The following is a 15,725-nucleotide window of genomic DNA, read 5'->3' as shown; positions in this document are numbered from 1 at the left end:
GGGGGATTGAACCTGAGTCTCTTAAGTCTCGTGCATTGGCCCAGGGGTTCTTAGCCACTAGCAAACCAATCCAAAGTCTTCTGGCTAAGACCGTCTGCAGAGGATCAGAGGGACCCCTTGGTTGCCAGGCAGAAGAGTGGGAAAGGGTGGTGGGAACTGCACAGAGGTGCACAGGAGAATGGTGAGTTAGGAGCTCAGGCATTTGGGGGGAGTTGAGCAGGTAGACTGAAAAGTGCTCAAATGTCCTTGTAAGGGGACAGGAGTCTATGGGGTGGGGACCAGACGAAGGAGGGTGACTCTGAAATGTCATGCCAAGAAGACACATCTTCTTCTACTGGGATGGAAGAAGCCAACTATTGTTGGCAATGGTTTGTACAGGAAAATCCCAACGAGAGTTGCGATTGTAGGGACTTCCCTGATGGTCCAATGGTTAAGGACTCTGTACTCTCAATGCCAAGGGCATGAGTTTGATCCCCTGCTTGGGGAACTAGGATCCTGCGTGCCTGGATAGCATGACCAAAAAGAAAAAAACTTGGGGTTGTGTAGAGAGAGCACTGTTGCTGTGTTTAGTCACTAAGTTGTATGCGACTCTTTGCGACCCCATGGACTGTAGCCACCAGGCTCCTCTGTCCATGGAATTCTCCAGGCAAGAATACTGGAGTGGGTTGCCATTCCCTTCTCCAGGGGGATCTTCCTGACCCAGGGATTGGACCCAGGTCTCCTGAATTGGCAGGCAGATTCTTTAATGCTGAGCCATCTGGGAAACCCAGATAGAGCATAATGGAGGCTGATATTAAGATCATATCAGAGGCAAAACCAAAGAAGGATGGAGGGACTGCCCTGGTGGTCTAGAGGTTAGGACTGTGTTCCCAATGATGGGGCTCTGGGTTCGATCCCTGGTCAGGAAACTAGATCCTACTTGCTGCACCTGAGAGTTTGCATGCCACAGCTAAGACCTGGCACAGCCAAATAAATAAATAAAGCTAAAGAAATGGAAATTTTTTTTAAAAAGAGGGGTGGGGAATTGACAGGGCTTGGTGTCCTGAGGGGTTGGGAGGAGGCAAGGCTTGAGTTCGGGTTTCTGGTGGGGGTCACTGGGGAGACACTACAATCACACTGATACATAGACCCCGAAGGAGAAAGGAAGACAAGGAGTTTGGTCTTGACAGCTTGAGGTTGGAGTGCAGGTGGGAAGATCAGGCAGTGGTGACCAGAGGCCACTGAAGACAAAGACTGGAGCTTGAGAGAATCTGTCACCAGAACCAAGCTCAGAATGTGACTTCAGAGTCAGGGCTCAGTGTGTGCCTGGGCTCAGTGTCTAGTGTGTGATGAGAATACAGCTTGAAGCTCTAGGATGGGAACTCGGTCCATGACTCCAGTACTGGGACTCAGTCTATGACACCACAATCAGGGCTTGGAGTATGACGCCAGGACCGAGGTTCAGCCTGTGACCCAAAGATTGAGGCTCAGCATGTGATGCAGAGATCAGAATGGACTCTGTCTTCAGGGTCAGGCTTGGCCTGTTCCTGGATCAGAAATGACGTGAAGTGACAGTTGCTTCAGTCATGTCCAACTCTTTGTGACCCCGTGAACTATAGCCCGCCAGGCTCCTCTGTCCATGGGATTCTCCAGGCAAGAGTAGCTACTGAGGTGGGTTGCCATGCCCTCCTCCAGAGATGGAACCCACATCTCTTACATCTTCTGCATTGGCAGGCAGATTCTTTACCATCTAAGCCACCAGGGAAGCCACACATCCCTGGGTCAGAAGCATCCATCCAAAGAATCAACTTTTACCTTCAGCCTTTGGGTCCCAGACCTGCAGGGTTGCAGATGCCAGGATAAGGTTCAAGCCTCCGTGAAGCCCCCATCCAGGAAAGCAGGCACACCCAGCAGCCTGTCCTGAGGCCCCCTGGGATCTTGGCCAAGGGATGGAACTGCCTCTCGGGGAGTCTCTCCCTCTTTTTTCAAGCTGCCATCATCCTCCAGGACTCACCCCCACATCTGGCTTTTCTCGTCCTTCACAGCCTACTTGTTTTATTCCAACATCTCCCTGAGTCATAGAAGCTGCCTCATGGGAGATGCAGGGCTGAATGAGGGCAGCCGAACAGAGGCCCTAACCCAGCTTGGGAGAGTAGCTAGGAGAGCAGCGGTGGTTTCTAGAATATACCATGATGGGAATCCCCAGCTGCCCAGTGGTTAGGACTTGGTGCTTTCACTTTCACTGCTGGGGGCCAGGTTCATTCCCTGGTTTAGGGAATCATGATCCCACAAGCCCTGTGGCGTGGTCAAAAAAAAAAAAAAAAATAGGAGTGTTGTGAATGATTACCACAATCAATTTTAGAAGGTTTTCATCACCCCCAAAAGAAATCTGAATCCTTTATTCATCACTCCAAAGTTCCCCATTTCTCCCCAGCCTTGCATGCTAAGTTGCTTCAGTTGTGTCTGACTCTGCAATCCCATGGACTGTACCCCGCCAGTCTCCTCTGTCCATGGGATTTCCCAGGCACGAATACTGGAGTGGGTTGCCATCCCCTTCTCCAGGGCATCTTCCTGACCCAGGGATCGAACCCGTGTCTCCTGCATTGGCAGGTGGGTTCTTTACCAATAGTACCACCTGGGAAGCCTCTCCCCAGCCTTGCTGCTATTGCTGCTAAGTCGCTTCAGTCGTGTCCGACTCTGTGCAACCCCACGGACGGCAGCCCACCAGGCTCCTCTGTCCCTGGGATTCTCCAGGCAAGAATACTGGAGTGGGTTGCCATTTCCTTCTCCAATGCATGAAAGTGAAAAGTAAAAGTAAAGTCGCTCAGTCGTGCCTGACTCTTAGCGACCCCATGGACTGCAGCCCACCAGGCTCCTCCGCTCATGGGATTTTCCAGGCAAGAGTACTAGAGTGGGGTGCCATTGCCTTCTCCATCCCCAGCCTTAGACAACAACTAATCTACTTTCTGCCCCTATAGATACACCTGTTCTGGACATTTCATATAAATGAAATCCACTAACACAGGATATTTTGTGAACTGACTTCTGCGACGCCACATGATATCTGTCTTCGAGGTTCATTCATGGTATAATAGGTTTCAAAACGCCATTCCCTTCTTTATTCTTCTTTTGTTTATTTGTTTGTTTGTGGGATCTTAGTTCCCTGCCCAGGGGCTTAGTTCCCTAACCTCAGAAGTTAAAGCACTGAGTTCTAACCATTGGACCTCCAGGGAATTCCCAGAACTCCCCCCATTCCTTATTATGACTGAAAAACATTCCATTGTATGGATGGGCCACATTTCGTGTATCCATTCATCTGTTTGTGAACATTTGGATTGTTTCCACCATTTTTTTTTTTTTGGTCACCCTGGATTTTTGTTGCTGCTCAAAGGCTTTCTCCAGTTGCAGCAAGTGGGGGCTACTCTCTAGTTGTGGTGCACAGGCGTCTCACTGCAGTGGCTTCTCTTGCTGTGGATCACAGGCTGTAGGGTGTGTGGGCCTCAGTAGTTCTGCATCTCATGGGCTTAGTTGCCCTGCAGGGTGTGGGATCTTCCCAGACCTGGGATCAAGCCCGTGTCCCCTGCATTGGCAGGCAGATTCTTAACCTGGACCACCTAGGAGGTCCTTAAGTTTTTATTTATATATTTATTTATTTATTTATTGTTTATTGAAGGATAATTGCTTTACAGAATTTTGCTGTTTTCTGTCAAACCTCAACATGAGTCAGCCACAGGTATACATATATCCCCTCCCTTTGAACCTCCTTCCCATCTCCCTCCCCATCCCACCCCTCTAGGTTGATACAGAGCCCCTGTTTGAGCTTCCTGAGCCATATTATGCTTAAGTTTTTGAAGAACTGCCAAAATGTTTTCCAAACTCCTTAAGTTTTTCACACCCATGTAATAGCTTTTCATTCATCTATTTATGGAATGCGTTTATTCCTGTCTTGGTTGTTTTCTGCTGTTCTTGCTACTTCCCAGTAATTTTGCATTCATAATTTCATACTCTTTTTCTTAAAAAAAAAAAAAAACCCTCCAAATTATACAAGTGTCATGCCCCCCAAAACGTAGGGCAGTGTTTGTACTACACAGCTGGGAGGAGAAGGAAGGTAAGTGGGTATAGACAGCTCATCCTACTTTGGGATAGAAAAAGTCAGCATCATCTCTTCCCATCTGCTGGCCACGGTGGTTATAGGTGGAGTGGCCACAAAGTGGACACCCCACTGGTACCCTTTGGAGGGCGAAAGCATGGTACTGTGGGAAGTTTTGTTTTATTTATTTCTTTGGCTATGCCGGGTCTTAGTTGTGGCACACAGAATCTTTTAATTGTGGCATGTGGGATCTAGTTCCCGGCCAGGGATCAAACCCAGGTTCCCTGCACTGAGAGCATGGAGTCTTAGCCACTGGACCACCAGAGAAGTCCCATACTGTTCATCATTACTTGACTCAGAAGCATAAACCAGGACTGTCCCCAGCAAGCCAGGAGATAGGGTCACCCAGCCACAGAGGACCTGAGCTAAGGAGTGAAGGAGGCCCTAACTGGCACTGCCCAAGGGCCCTGCCATCCCACTCCTCACCCCCAGCCCAGCCCCTCAGGGCTCTTACTGGCTCTTAGCGCAAACGTGCTCATCCGTCTCTCCACTGGTCCTTGGAGTGGACCTTGCCACCACCTTCTTGCCTCCACCTTCACCCAGCTCCTCCACTGTCACCTCCACGCCCACTTCTCTTAGCTCCCCAGTTTCAACAGGACCTGGGATGTCATGGCGGGGGTGTGGAGGCGTGAAAGGAGTCCAGGGGTCAAGATAACGCAGTGCAATGAAGTGCAGGGCAATGCCCAGGACAGAGGCACCATGGGAGGAGGGTGGATGGATATTTCTGCAGTGAGTAGGATGAGGTCTTCAGGCAGGTGGCCCTGGAACAGGAACGGAGTGCTCTTAGGCAGTGGGTCCTGCCTAAGGGGCAGGGACAAAGCACAGAGGAGGATCCTGGTGAACATCAGTGGCTGAGCTAAGACATTCGACCTTCTTCCTACATGTGGTGGGGCACCTCCATGGGGAGAATAGGGAGGCACGATATGCTCTAGAAGCCGTGCAAGGGGCAGAGGGAGAGAGATGGGACACCTGTGTCTCCCTCAGCAAAAGGCTCAGTCCAGGACTTCCCTGGTGGTCCAATGGTTAAGAATCTATCTGCCAATGCAGGGGACGTGGGTTCAATCCCTGGTTTGGGAAGATCCCACATGCTGTGGGGTGATTAAGCCCATGTGCCACAACTACTAAAGCCTGAGCTGTAAGGCCCTCGAGCCACAACTGCTGAGCTCGTGGCCTGCAACTACTGAAGCCCAGATGCACTAGAGCCTCACACTGCAACTAGTGAGCCCCCGAGCTGCAACTGCTGAAGCCCACGTGCCTACAGCCTGTTGCCCACAAGAGAAGTACTGCAATGAGAAGCCTGACCACTGCAACAAAGAGAAGCCCCTGCTCACTGCAACTAGAGAAAGCCTACATGTGGCAACAAAGACTCAGTGCAACCAAAAATAATAATAAATTAAAAAAAATTTTTAAATAATGCACTGGGAAGAATTCTGAGGGGGCCATGGCTCAGGAGGAAAGAGCCCTGTGCCTGAACAGAAATGTCTGCTCCAGGCTCAGGATGAGTGGTGGGGAGTGGTGGCATGTATGTTGGCTTACAAATCATCAGTACCATCCTCCCCTGCAACCCCATTTTACAGATGAGAAAACTGAGGCCCAGATGCAGCATTTGGGGCCCAGCTCTTCAGGCCTCACAGCTCAGGTCTAACACCTTGTCCCTCCTTTCCCACAGGCTCTGAGCCCAAGCCATGTGTCCAGCCCTTTGACTCTGGAGCTGCAGATTCAGCCACCAAGAGCAGCGGTGGACCCTGGAGGCCTGAGGACCCAGACTTCTCCACCATGGAGGATGAGCAGGCAGGTGTCCAACTGCTGAGATGGGCAGGAGTTGATGACTTCAGGGGAGCAAGTACACTTTGTTTAGCACTTGGGTTTTACCAGGCACTGTGTGTGCAATATTTCAGGGAATTATTAAAACATAGCAGAGTGGTTATTATGCCATTCCACAGGTGAGGAAATGAATCCTTTATGGAACAAGAAGAGGGAGCACGGGATGAGTAGAGTGGAGGGATGATGGCTGGAAGGAGGAAAGGAAGGAAGGATCGACAGAAGACATGGATGATGGATGGACGGATGGAAGGACATTTTGACAGAAGAGATGGATGGATGGACAGATGGATAGATGGGTGGATGGATGGATGGAAGGACTGACAGAAGAGATGGATGGATGGATAGAAGAAAGAATCGAGGGAAGAAAGGAAGAGAGGGAGGAGGGAAGGGTGGCTAAATGGGTGCATGGGTGGGTAGATGGATCAATGAAGAAGGAAGGAAAAGCTCCCATGAGGAGCTCTGAGCTAGAACATCCCTGCAGAGTCATCCCAAATTAGGCTGAAATGACCAAGCCATTGCATCCCCACACCAATAAGTCATGGCCTGTGGACTGCCCAGGAAGGGATATGGCTTCCTGGGAGGAGGCTGACAGCTGACAGCCATCTACTGATAGCCACCCACCCCTCAGCATCTGGGGCAACACATCCTCACCAAAGGGGGAATCTGGGTGGCATTTTGGACCACCCACCACACTAAGGAAAGAGGCTTCATTATAGTCAAACCATATACAGGGAATTCTGTGTATCTGCCGGTGTTGTTTTTTAAATTTTATTTATTGATTGATCAAGGCGGTGCTAAATTTTCATTGCTGCATGTGGGCTTTCTCTAGTTGTAGCGACTGGGGGCTGCCCTCTAGTTGCGATGCACAGACTGCTCATTGCTTCCCTGCTGCAGAACACGAGCCCTAGAGTGCTCTGGCTTCAGCAGTTGTGGCTCACAGCCTTAGTTTCCCCACAGCAGGCGGAATCTTCCCTGAACCAGGAATGAAACGTGTGTCTCCTGCTTTGGCAGGCAGACTCTTAACCACTGGACCACCAGGGAAGTCCACCTCTTATTTTGTAGAAGAGCACACTGGGGTCCAAGCAGGGAGAGAATTTGCCTCAGTGTTGGGAAGAGTCCAGAGTAAATGAAGAGAGACCTGAGACTCAGGCTTAGCCCTAGAGCCTTCCAGGGCTCTGTATATATTGGAATAGGGACCATGGGCAGCAGGCAGTTGGGCAGCTAGGATAGTGATGGAGAGACCATGCATCTGGGGAAGCAGGGAGCCCTGGGTGTGCTCACTGAGCACCTACCACCTCCAAAGAAGCCCTGCCACCCACATCCTCATCCTCATCTTGTTGGCCACCAGAGCTGGAGGCAACAGATGGCGATGTCCCTGCCCCTTCTGTCCAAAAGCCCTGTATAGCATCAGACCTGTACAGCTCTCAGTGCTATCCACGTCTGTCCCTGCCTTTCCACTGCCCTGGAGGAGGCCACTGTAGTTGCTCACCCAGGTGATCTGCACAGGCGTCTTCGCTGCTTCAAGCCCATCTGGGCTCTGCATCTTGCGTCATCTTTCTGAAGGGGAATCACCACCTCCTCTCCCCCAGCCTTTCTACCACTACTGTTGGGAACTTAGAGATTAAATCCTTCCTTGGGCTCCCAGGCCTGCTGATACAGCCCCATCCCCCCCGCAACCCAACACACACACACACACACACACACACACACACACACACCTCCAGCCAAAAGGAAATCTTGCCAATTTGAGGGAAGGCATCCTGAACTCTGAAGCCTGCAGGCTTCTGAACATCCTGTTCTCTTAATACCTGGAATGCCCTCACCCAGAGCCTCCGCCTAGCTAACTCCTACTCATTGCTCAGGGTGTCCCTCATTGTCACTTCCTCCAGGAAGCCCTCCTGATTTCTTCCTTCCTTCCTTTCTTTTTTTACATTTAGTAGGAGTTCTTATTGAAATATACATGCATTTTAATGAAAAGTATGTATCAAATCAGATCAGATCAGATCAGTCGCTCAGTCGTGTCCAACTCTTTGCGACCCCATGAATCGCAGCACGCTAGGCCTCCCTGCCCATCACCAACTCCCGGAGTTCACTCAGACTCACGTCCATCGAGTCAGTGATGCCATCCAGCCATCTCATCCTCTGTCGTCCCCTTCTCCTCCTGCCCCCAATCCCTCCCAGCATCAGAGTCTTTTCCAATGAGTCAACTCTCCGCAGGAGGTGGCCAAAGTACTGGAGTTTCAGCTTTAGCATCATTCCTTCCAAAGAAATCCCAGGGCTGATCTCCTTCAGAATGGACTGGTTGGATCTCCTTGCAGTCCAAGGGACTCTCAAGAGACTTCTCCAACACCACAGTTCAGAAGCATCAATTCTTCGGCACTCAGTCTTCTTCATAGTCCAACTCTCACATCCATACATGACCACAGGAAAAACCATAGCCTTGACTAGACGAACCTTTGTTGGCAAAGTAATGTCTCTGCTTTTGAATATGCCATCTAGGTTGGTCATAACTTTCCTTCCAAGGAGTAAGCATCTTTTAATTTCTTGGCTGCAGTCACCATCTGCAGTGATACAGGTAGAGTGAGTGAAGTAGCTCAGTCGTGTCCTACTCTTTGCTATCTCATGGACTGTAGCCTACAAGGCTCCTCTTTACTGAAGTGGATATACAGGTAAGATATAGATTATTTTAAAATATATGCAATTGGCTATATATATTGACCTATATAGCCAGTTCAAGAAATCACTTACATGTCACATAGACACTATGTGATCAGAAATACAGTTTGGGGGCTTAATTTTGGTTATGGAAGCTGTCCAAAGATGGTCTAACCTGTCCTAATTGAGTTATCCTTAGTAGATTTTGCACACCAGGGATTACCCCAGTGGTTTGTCCATTTTAAAAGAGGGATTTTCTGTATGATCTGGCTTAGGATAAATCTAATTTTTCAAACTTAAAAAAATTAAGTTTTAAAAAATAATAACAAAAAAGGGATTTCCTAAGTAGAACTCCAGTCCAGAATTCTTGTCCCTCCAGAGTCAACTGTCCCCTCCTGTTCTTTCTAGCCCACTTTCTACTTTCTATAACATTCACTCATACTTGATTGTCATTGCGGGGTTTAATCATTGGTCTATTCCAATTAGCTCCATCTGGCAGGGCCCCAGAGGAAGATCCCTGATTCCTGAAGTATTAAAAACAACCACCATAATATGGGCTTGGCCAAAAAGTGTGCTCAGGTTTTTCCATAAGATGTTATAGAAAAACCCAAATGAGCTTTTTGGCCAACCCCATATCTGTTTCCACTGATCAAGGGCTTGCTGATAAGTCACTTCAGTCGTGTCCGACTCTGTGCGACCCCATAGACGGCAGCCCACCAGGCTCCCCCGTCCCTGGGATTCTCCAGGCAAGAACACTGGAGTGGGTTGCCATTTCTTCTCCAATGCATGAACGTGAAGTCGCTCAGTCGTGTCTAACTCCTAGCGGACCCCCTGGACTGCAGCCTACCAGGCTCCTCTGTCCATGGGATTTTCCAGGCAAGAGTACTGGAGTGGGGTGCCATTGCCTTCTCTGGATCAAGGGCTTACAAGATGTAAATATCATCTCATTTCACCTGCCCAGCAATCCTACAAAAAGGCAACATAAGGTTTCCCTGGGTGGCTCAGTGGTGAAGAATCCGCCTGCAAATGCAGGAGACAAGGGTTTGATCTCTGGTCCGGGAGGATCCCACAGGCTGCAGAGCAACTAGGCCCGTGTGCTACAACTACTGAGCCTGTGCTCTAGAGCCCACAAGCCGCAACTACTGAAGTCCAAGCGCCCTAGAGCCTGTGTTCTGCAACAAGAGAAGCCTCTGCAGCGAGAGGCCCAAGCACTGCAAGTAAGAAAAGCCCGCACAGCAATGAAGACCCAGCAAAGCCAAAAATAACTAAATAAGCAAATAAAAATATATTCAAAAAGAAGGCAACATAACACCCATTTTATTTTTTTGTACTAATTTTTTTTAATTTAATTTTATTTTTAAACTTTACAATATTGTATTACTTTTGCCAAATATCAAAATGAATCCGCCACAGGTATATCTGTGTTCCCCATCCTGAACCCTCCTCCCTCCTCCCTCCCCATACCCTCCCTCTGGGTCGTCCCAGTGCACCAGCCCCAAGCATCCAGTATCGTGCATCGAACCTGGACTGGCAACTCGTTTCATACATGATATTATACATGTTTCAATGCCATTCTCCCAAATCTCCCCACCCTCTCCCTCTCCCACAGAGTCCATAAGACTGATCTATACATCAGTGTCTCTTTTGCTGTCTCATACACAGGGTTATTGTTACCATCTTTCTAAATTCCATATATATGCGTTAGTATACTGTATTGGTGTTTTCTTTCTGGCTTACTTCACTCTGTATAATAGGCTCCAGTTTCATCCACCTCATTAGAACTGATTCAAATGTATTCATTTTAATGGCTGAGTAATACTCCATTGTGTATATGTACCACAGCTTTCTTATCCATTCATCTGCTGATGGACATCTAGGTTGCTTCCATGTCCTGGCTATTATAAACAGTGCTGCGATGAACATTGGGGTATACGTGTCTCTTTCCCTTCTGGTTTCCTCAGTGTGTGTGCCCAGCAGTGGGATTGCTGGATCATAAGGCAGTTCTATTTCCAGTTTTTTAAGGAATCTCCACACTGTTCTCCATAGTGGCTGTACTAGTTTGCATTCCCACCAACAGTGGAAGAGGGTTCCCTTTTCTCCACACCCTCTCCAGCATTTATTGCTTGTAGACTTTTGGATCGCAGTTATTCTGACTGGTGTGAAATGGTACCTCATAGTGGTTTTGATTTGCATTTCTCTGATAATGAGTGATGTTGAGCATCTTTTCTCATGTGTTTGTTAGCCATCTGTATGTCTTCTTTGGAGAAATGTCTATTTAGTTCTTTGGCCCATTTTTTGATTGGGTCATTTATTTTTCTGGAGTTGAGCTGTAGGAGTTGCTTGTATATTTTTGAGATTAGTTGTTTGTCAGTTGCTTCATTTGCTATTATTTTCTCCCATTCTGAAGGCTGCCTTTTCACCTTGCTAATAGTTTCCTTTGTTGTGCAGAAGCTTTTGAGTTTAATTAGGTCCCATTTGTTTATTTTTGCTTTTATTTCCAATATTCTGGGAGGTGGGTCATAGAGGATCCTGCTGTGATGTATGTCGGAGAGTGTTTTGCCTATGTTCTCCTCTAGGAGTTTTATAGTTTCTGGTCTTACATTGAGATCTTTAATCCATTTTGAGTTTATTTTTGTGTATGGTGTTAGAAAGTGTTCTAGTTTCATTCTTTTACAAGTGGTTGACCAGTTTTCCCAGCACCACTTGTTAAAGAGATTGTCTTTAATCCATTGTATATTCTTGCCTCCTTTGTCAAAGATAAGGCATAACACCCATTTTAGAGATGACAAGACTGAGGCCCAGAGAGGCTTAGAAACTTGCCTTAGGTCACACTGAGCTAACAAAAGCTACATCAAGGATGCAAACCCTGACGAAGGCCTTTCTACCCCTCCAGCCACCAGAAAACCTTCTGTCCCTGTTCTGCTCTCTTGTTTGAAACTCGTTCCCTGTTTTACATGATGAAACAGAACCAGAGACACGAAGTTGCTCTGGTGTGCTATTTTTTTCCTAAAGTACAAGGAGATAAATAGCCATTTACATTTTTAAAAAAACGTTGATCTGTGTACTATTTAAATCTGCACACAGCTAGTCGTTTTTATAGAGTGGAAATTCCTGGGGCATCTCGCCTCTGGGTCTGCGGGGGCGGGGAGGCACCCATCCCCCAAGGCTCCCCAGGGTCCAGGGAGCAGGAGTCTGAGTTGATGGCACGCTCTCTGGGGTGTCAGGGCCAGCATACCTATGTTTGGGCAGATGCCCAGGGAGGCTCCTAGTGGGCTGGCTCCCATTTCTCACCCAGGAAATGTTGGAGGAAAGATACAATTTCCCCAGCAAAGGACGAAGCCCCCTCCCTCCCACTCCCTTGCTGTACCTGCCACGGCCGTCCACCCTCCCATTCCACCCAAAGACCTGGCTGGGTTCCCACTTCTGCCTCCTGTGAGGGAGGCCAGATGCAGGAGACAGAGGAGGGGGGACCCAGTCCAGGCCAAGAGGCTGTCCTGACGTGTTTATATTTACAGGAGGATGAAAACCAGAGACGCGAGGAAACTTTAGGGGCTGTGGCAGAGGAAGATGGGGTTGGTAGAGGTTGTCCAGACACCCGGGATGGACAGGAGTGACTTCAGGAAGGCGGCTAGGGAAGTCAGAGGAGAATCAGGGGAACCCAGACCCCAGACCAGCCGGGCCAGAGGGGTGGGTTTTTTGGATAGAGACTGAAGGAGAGGTACCCTGGTGTATGAAAGGCACAGGGAGGAAGCGGTAGACAGAGAAGGAGCAGCCAGGCAGGTTGGGGGAACCAGAGCAGTGGGTGCAGGAACTTCCCTGGCGTTCCAGTGGTTGAGATGCAATGCTTTCCACTGCAGGGGGCATGGGTTTGATCCCTGGTTGGGGAACTAAGATCCCACATGCCTCACAGAGCAGCCAAAAAAAAAAAAAGAAAACAGATTAGTGGGTGTAAAGGAGAAATTCAAGAGGGGAAACCATGGAAAATATGGCCAGGGCTCCAGAAGCCAGTCAGAGAATTGTTGTATGATCTAGCAACTCCGCTTCTACAGATCTACCCAAAAGAGGTAAATATGGAGACTCAAACATTTATACACCTCGGACATGACTGAGCAACTGACTTGAACTGAACTGAACTGATTCATAGCAGCAAAATCCACAGGAGCTAAAAGGTGGAAGCCACTCAATTGTCCATCAAAGACCAAATAGATAAACAAAATGCGGTTTTGCTTATATCCATACAGTGTGGTCCATCCATACAATGAAATGTTATCCTTCCTTAAAAAGAAAGGAAACTGTGACCTGTGCTAGAACACGGATGAACTTGAAAACATTAAGCTAAGTGAAATAAACTAGACACAAGATGACAAACACTGTATGATTCCACTTAAACAAGGTGCCTAGAATAGGCAGGCGGCCAAAGCCTTATGCAAAGAGCCAACTCATCAGGAAAAACCCTGATGCTGGGAAAGACTGAGGGCAGGAAAAGAAGGGGACGGTAGAGGATGAGATGATTGGATGGCATCATTGACTCAAAGGACATGAGTTTGAGCAAACCCAGGGAGATAGTGAAGGACAGGGAAGCCTGGCGTGCTGCAGTCCCTGGGGTCTCAGAGAGTCAGACATAACTTAGCGACTGAACAACAGCAAAGAATAGGCAAATTCAATGAGACACAGTAGAGTCGAGGTGACTAGAAGCTGGAGGAGGTAACAACAAGCAGTTACTATTTACTGGGTACAAGCCCTCCTGCTGCTGCTGCAAGGTTGCTTCAGTCGTGTCCGACTCTGTGCGACCCCACAGACAGCAGCCCACCAGGCTCCCCTGTCCCTGGGATGCTCCAGGCAAGAATACTGGAGTGGGTTGCCATTTCCTTCTCCAATGCATGAAAGTGAAAAGTGAAAGTGAAATCGCTCAGTCATGTCCGACTCTTAGCGACCCCATGGACTGCAGCCCACCAGGCTCCTCCGTCCATGGGATTTTCCAGGCAAGAGTACTGGAGTGGGGTGCCATCGCCTTCTCCGACAAACCCTCCTTAGGGGGAAATGAAAAAAAGTTCTGGAGATGGAGATTGATGATGATTACATATTGAGTAAATGTAGTTTATGCCACAGAGTTGTACACAAAATTGTTACAATGGTGAATTCTGTTATATTTTTGTTGCTGTTGTTCAGTCACTAAGTTGTGTCTGACTCTTTGAGACCCCATGGACTGTAACCCGCCAGGCTTCCCTGGCCATGGGATTTCCCAGACAAGAACGCTGGAGTGGGTTGCCATTTCTTCCTCCAGGGGATCCTCCTGACCCAGGGATCAAACCCCAGTCTCCTGCATTGGCCGGTGGATTCTTTACCACTGAGCTGCCAGGAAAGCCCCATATATATTTTACTATAAGGCATCAAAACTATAGAGTTCCAGAAAAAAGGCCAGACCCTAGTTCTTCCAACCTCATTCAAGACAGGTATGGACACTGCCACCTGCCTCCCACCAGCCAAGATCCCCAGCCAACCAAATGCCTGGCTCTTGGCTGGCAAATGTTTCCTCTTTCTCGTTTAAAAATTTTGTTTATATATTTATTATTTGTTTTGGGCTATGCTGAGTCTTCATTGCTGCACACGGGCTTTCTCTATTTGCAGCGAGCAGGGGCTATTCACTAGTTGTGTGCATGGGCTTCTCATTATGGTGGCTTCTCCTGTTGCAGAGTGTGGGCTCTAGACTGCGTGGGCTCAGTAGTGGTGACACGCAGGCTTAGGTGGCCACACCATGTGGGGTCTTCCCAGACAAGGAATTGAACCCGTGTCCCCTGCAATGGCAGGTAGATTCTTATCCAATGCACCACCAGGGAAGTCCAGGTATTTTCCACTTTCAGTTGGCTGCTTCTCTGAAAATTCCCCTCACCAAGCATTAGTAGGGACCTCCCTGTTCCCCCTTTCCTAGTAAAGACTGGCCCTGACGGGCCAAATGGCCCATGGATAGGTAGGCTTGCAGAATTGAGCAAATAAAATTACAGGATGCCCAGTTAGAATTGATTGCCAAATATTGCAATGTTTGTAATCTATTTACACTAGAAAAAAAAAATAGTCATTTATCTGAAATTCGAATTTCACTGGGTGTCCAGTATATTATCTGGCAATTCTATCCTGGGAGCCTCTTGTAGAAACCATCAAGGGTGGCAGGTCTGCTCAGTGGGCCCTTTAGGCCACCAATCGGGACAGTCCATCAAGGACTGCCTGAGCTCACATAGATGCCTAAGGCCACATCTCAGGGTTGGTTTTACCTGTAGCATGGGGGGGTGGACCACCCACCTACCCACCAAACCCTGTCTGAGCACAGCGTCACAACAGCCTGGAAAGGAATAGTCCTTATCCTGCGGACCCTGACAGCCCAGAGAAGGGACACCTTATTTAGATTGGAAGAGTCAGAAAGGCAGCCTGGAGGGCATGCCCAAGGTGGGTTTTGAAGGATAAATAGGAGTTCATCAGACTGCCTCTGGATGGCCTAGGAGAAGAGATTCTCCAGGGAAAGGAAAAAACAGGTGCCCTGGCTGGGAAGAAAAAAAAAAGGATGAATGCCAGGGAGAGGAGAGGGCAAAGAAAAGACTAGGAAAAGAAATAGAGGAGGAAGTAGAGCAAGAAAGAGCATAGAGCTTGGATCCAGACAGATCCCACAGAGTTTGAGTCAGGCTCTGCCATTTACCAACTGTGTGACCCGAGGCTGCACAGTCCTTTCTCCTCCCTGAGCCTCAGTCTCCTGATCTGGGAAGTGGGACAACAACACCCCCTGGTAGAGCTGCAGTGGGATTAAGAATAAGGCCCTTGAATAACTGTTGGGGAGGCAACTGGTTGGTGCTTTGGTGGATATGGCGTTATCATCTACCTCTATGTAATTTTGGAGTCTAACAGCTGCCTCCTGGGTGGGTGGGAATGTGAGGCTGCAGAGGGGCTGGAAGCAGGAGGCAGCGGACCCTGGAGCCCTTTGTAAATACTGTGCCAAGGAGGGAGGGGAAGGTATCGGAAGGGATTTAGGAGCTCAAATTGTACTCTCTGGTACAATGGAGCAGAGGGCTGGAAATAGGGTGAGGTGAGCGAAGTGCAGGGTCCAATACTGTCATGTCTTAATTTTTAA

At 48.6% G+C, this 15,725-nt stretch overlaps 1 protein-coding gene across 4 annotated transcripts in view; it reads left to right on the top strand.

Moving 5' to 3' along the window:
- ARHGEF18 (Rho/Rac guanine nucleotide exchange factor 18) overlaps positions 1–15,725 on the top strand; it is a 101,634-nt gene that overhangs the window by 14,137 nt on the left and 71,772 nt on the right. For all 4 annotated transcript variants that reach the window (XM_044948094.2, XM_006046792.4, XM_006046791.4 and 1 more), the window contains one exon: positions 5,799–5,920. In XM_044948094.2, the coding sequence (XP_044804029.2) occupies positions 5,906–5,920 (15 nt within the window). In that variant the 5' untranslated portion in view covers positions 5,799–5,905. The remainder of the gene's footprint in view (positions 1–5,798; positions 5,921–15,725) is intronic.

Source organism: Bubalus bubalis, chromosome 9, assembly GCF_019923935.1.
Source record: "Bubalus bubalis isolate 160015118507 breed Murrah chromosome 9, NDDB_SH_1, whole genome shotgun sequence".
Lineage (NCBI taxonomy): Eukaryota > Metazoa > Chordata > Mammalia > Artiodactyla > Bovidae > Bubalus > Bubalus bubalis.
The sequence above is the reverse complement of the archived record's forward strand: the minus strand, read 5'-3'. Positions and strand labels throughout refer to the sequence as shown.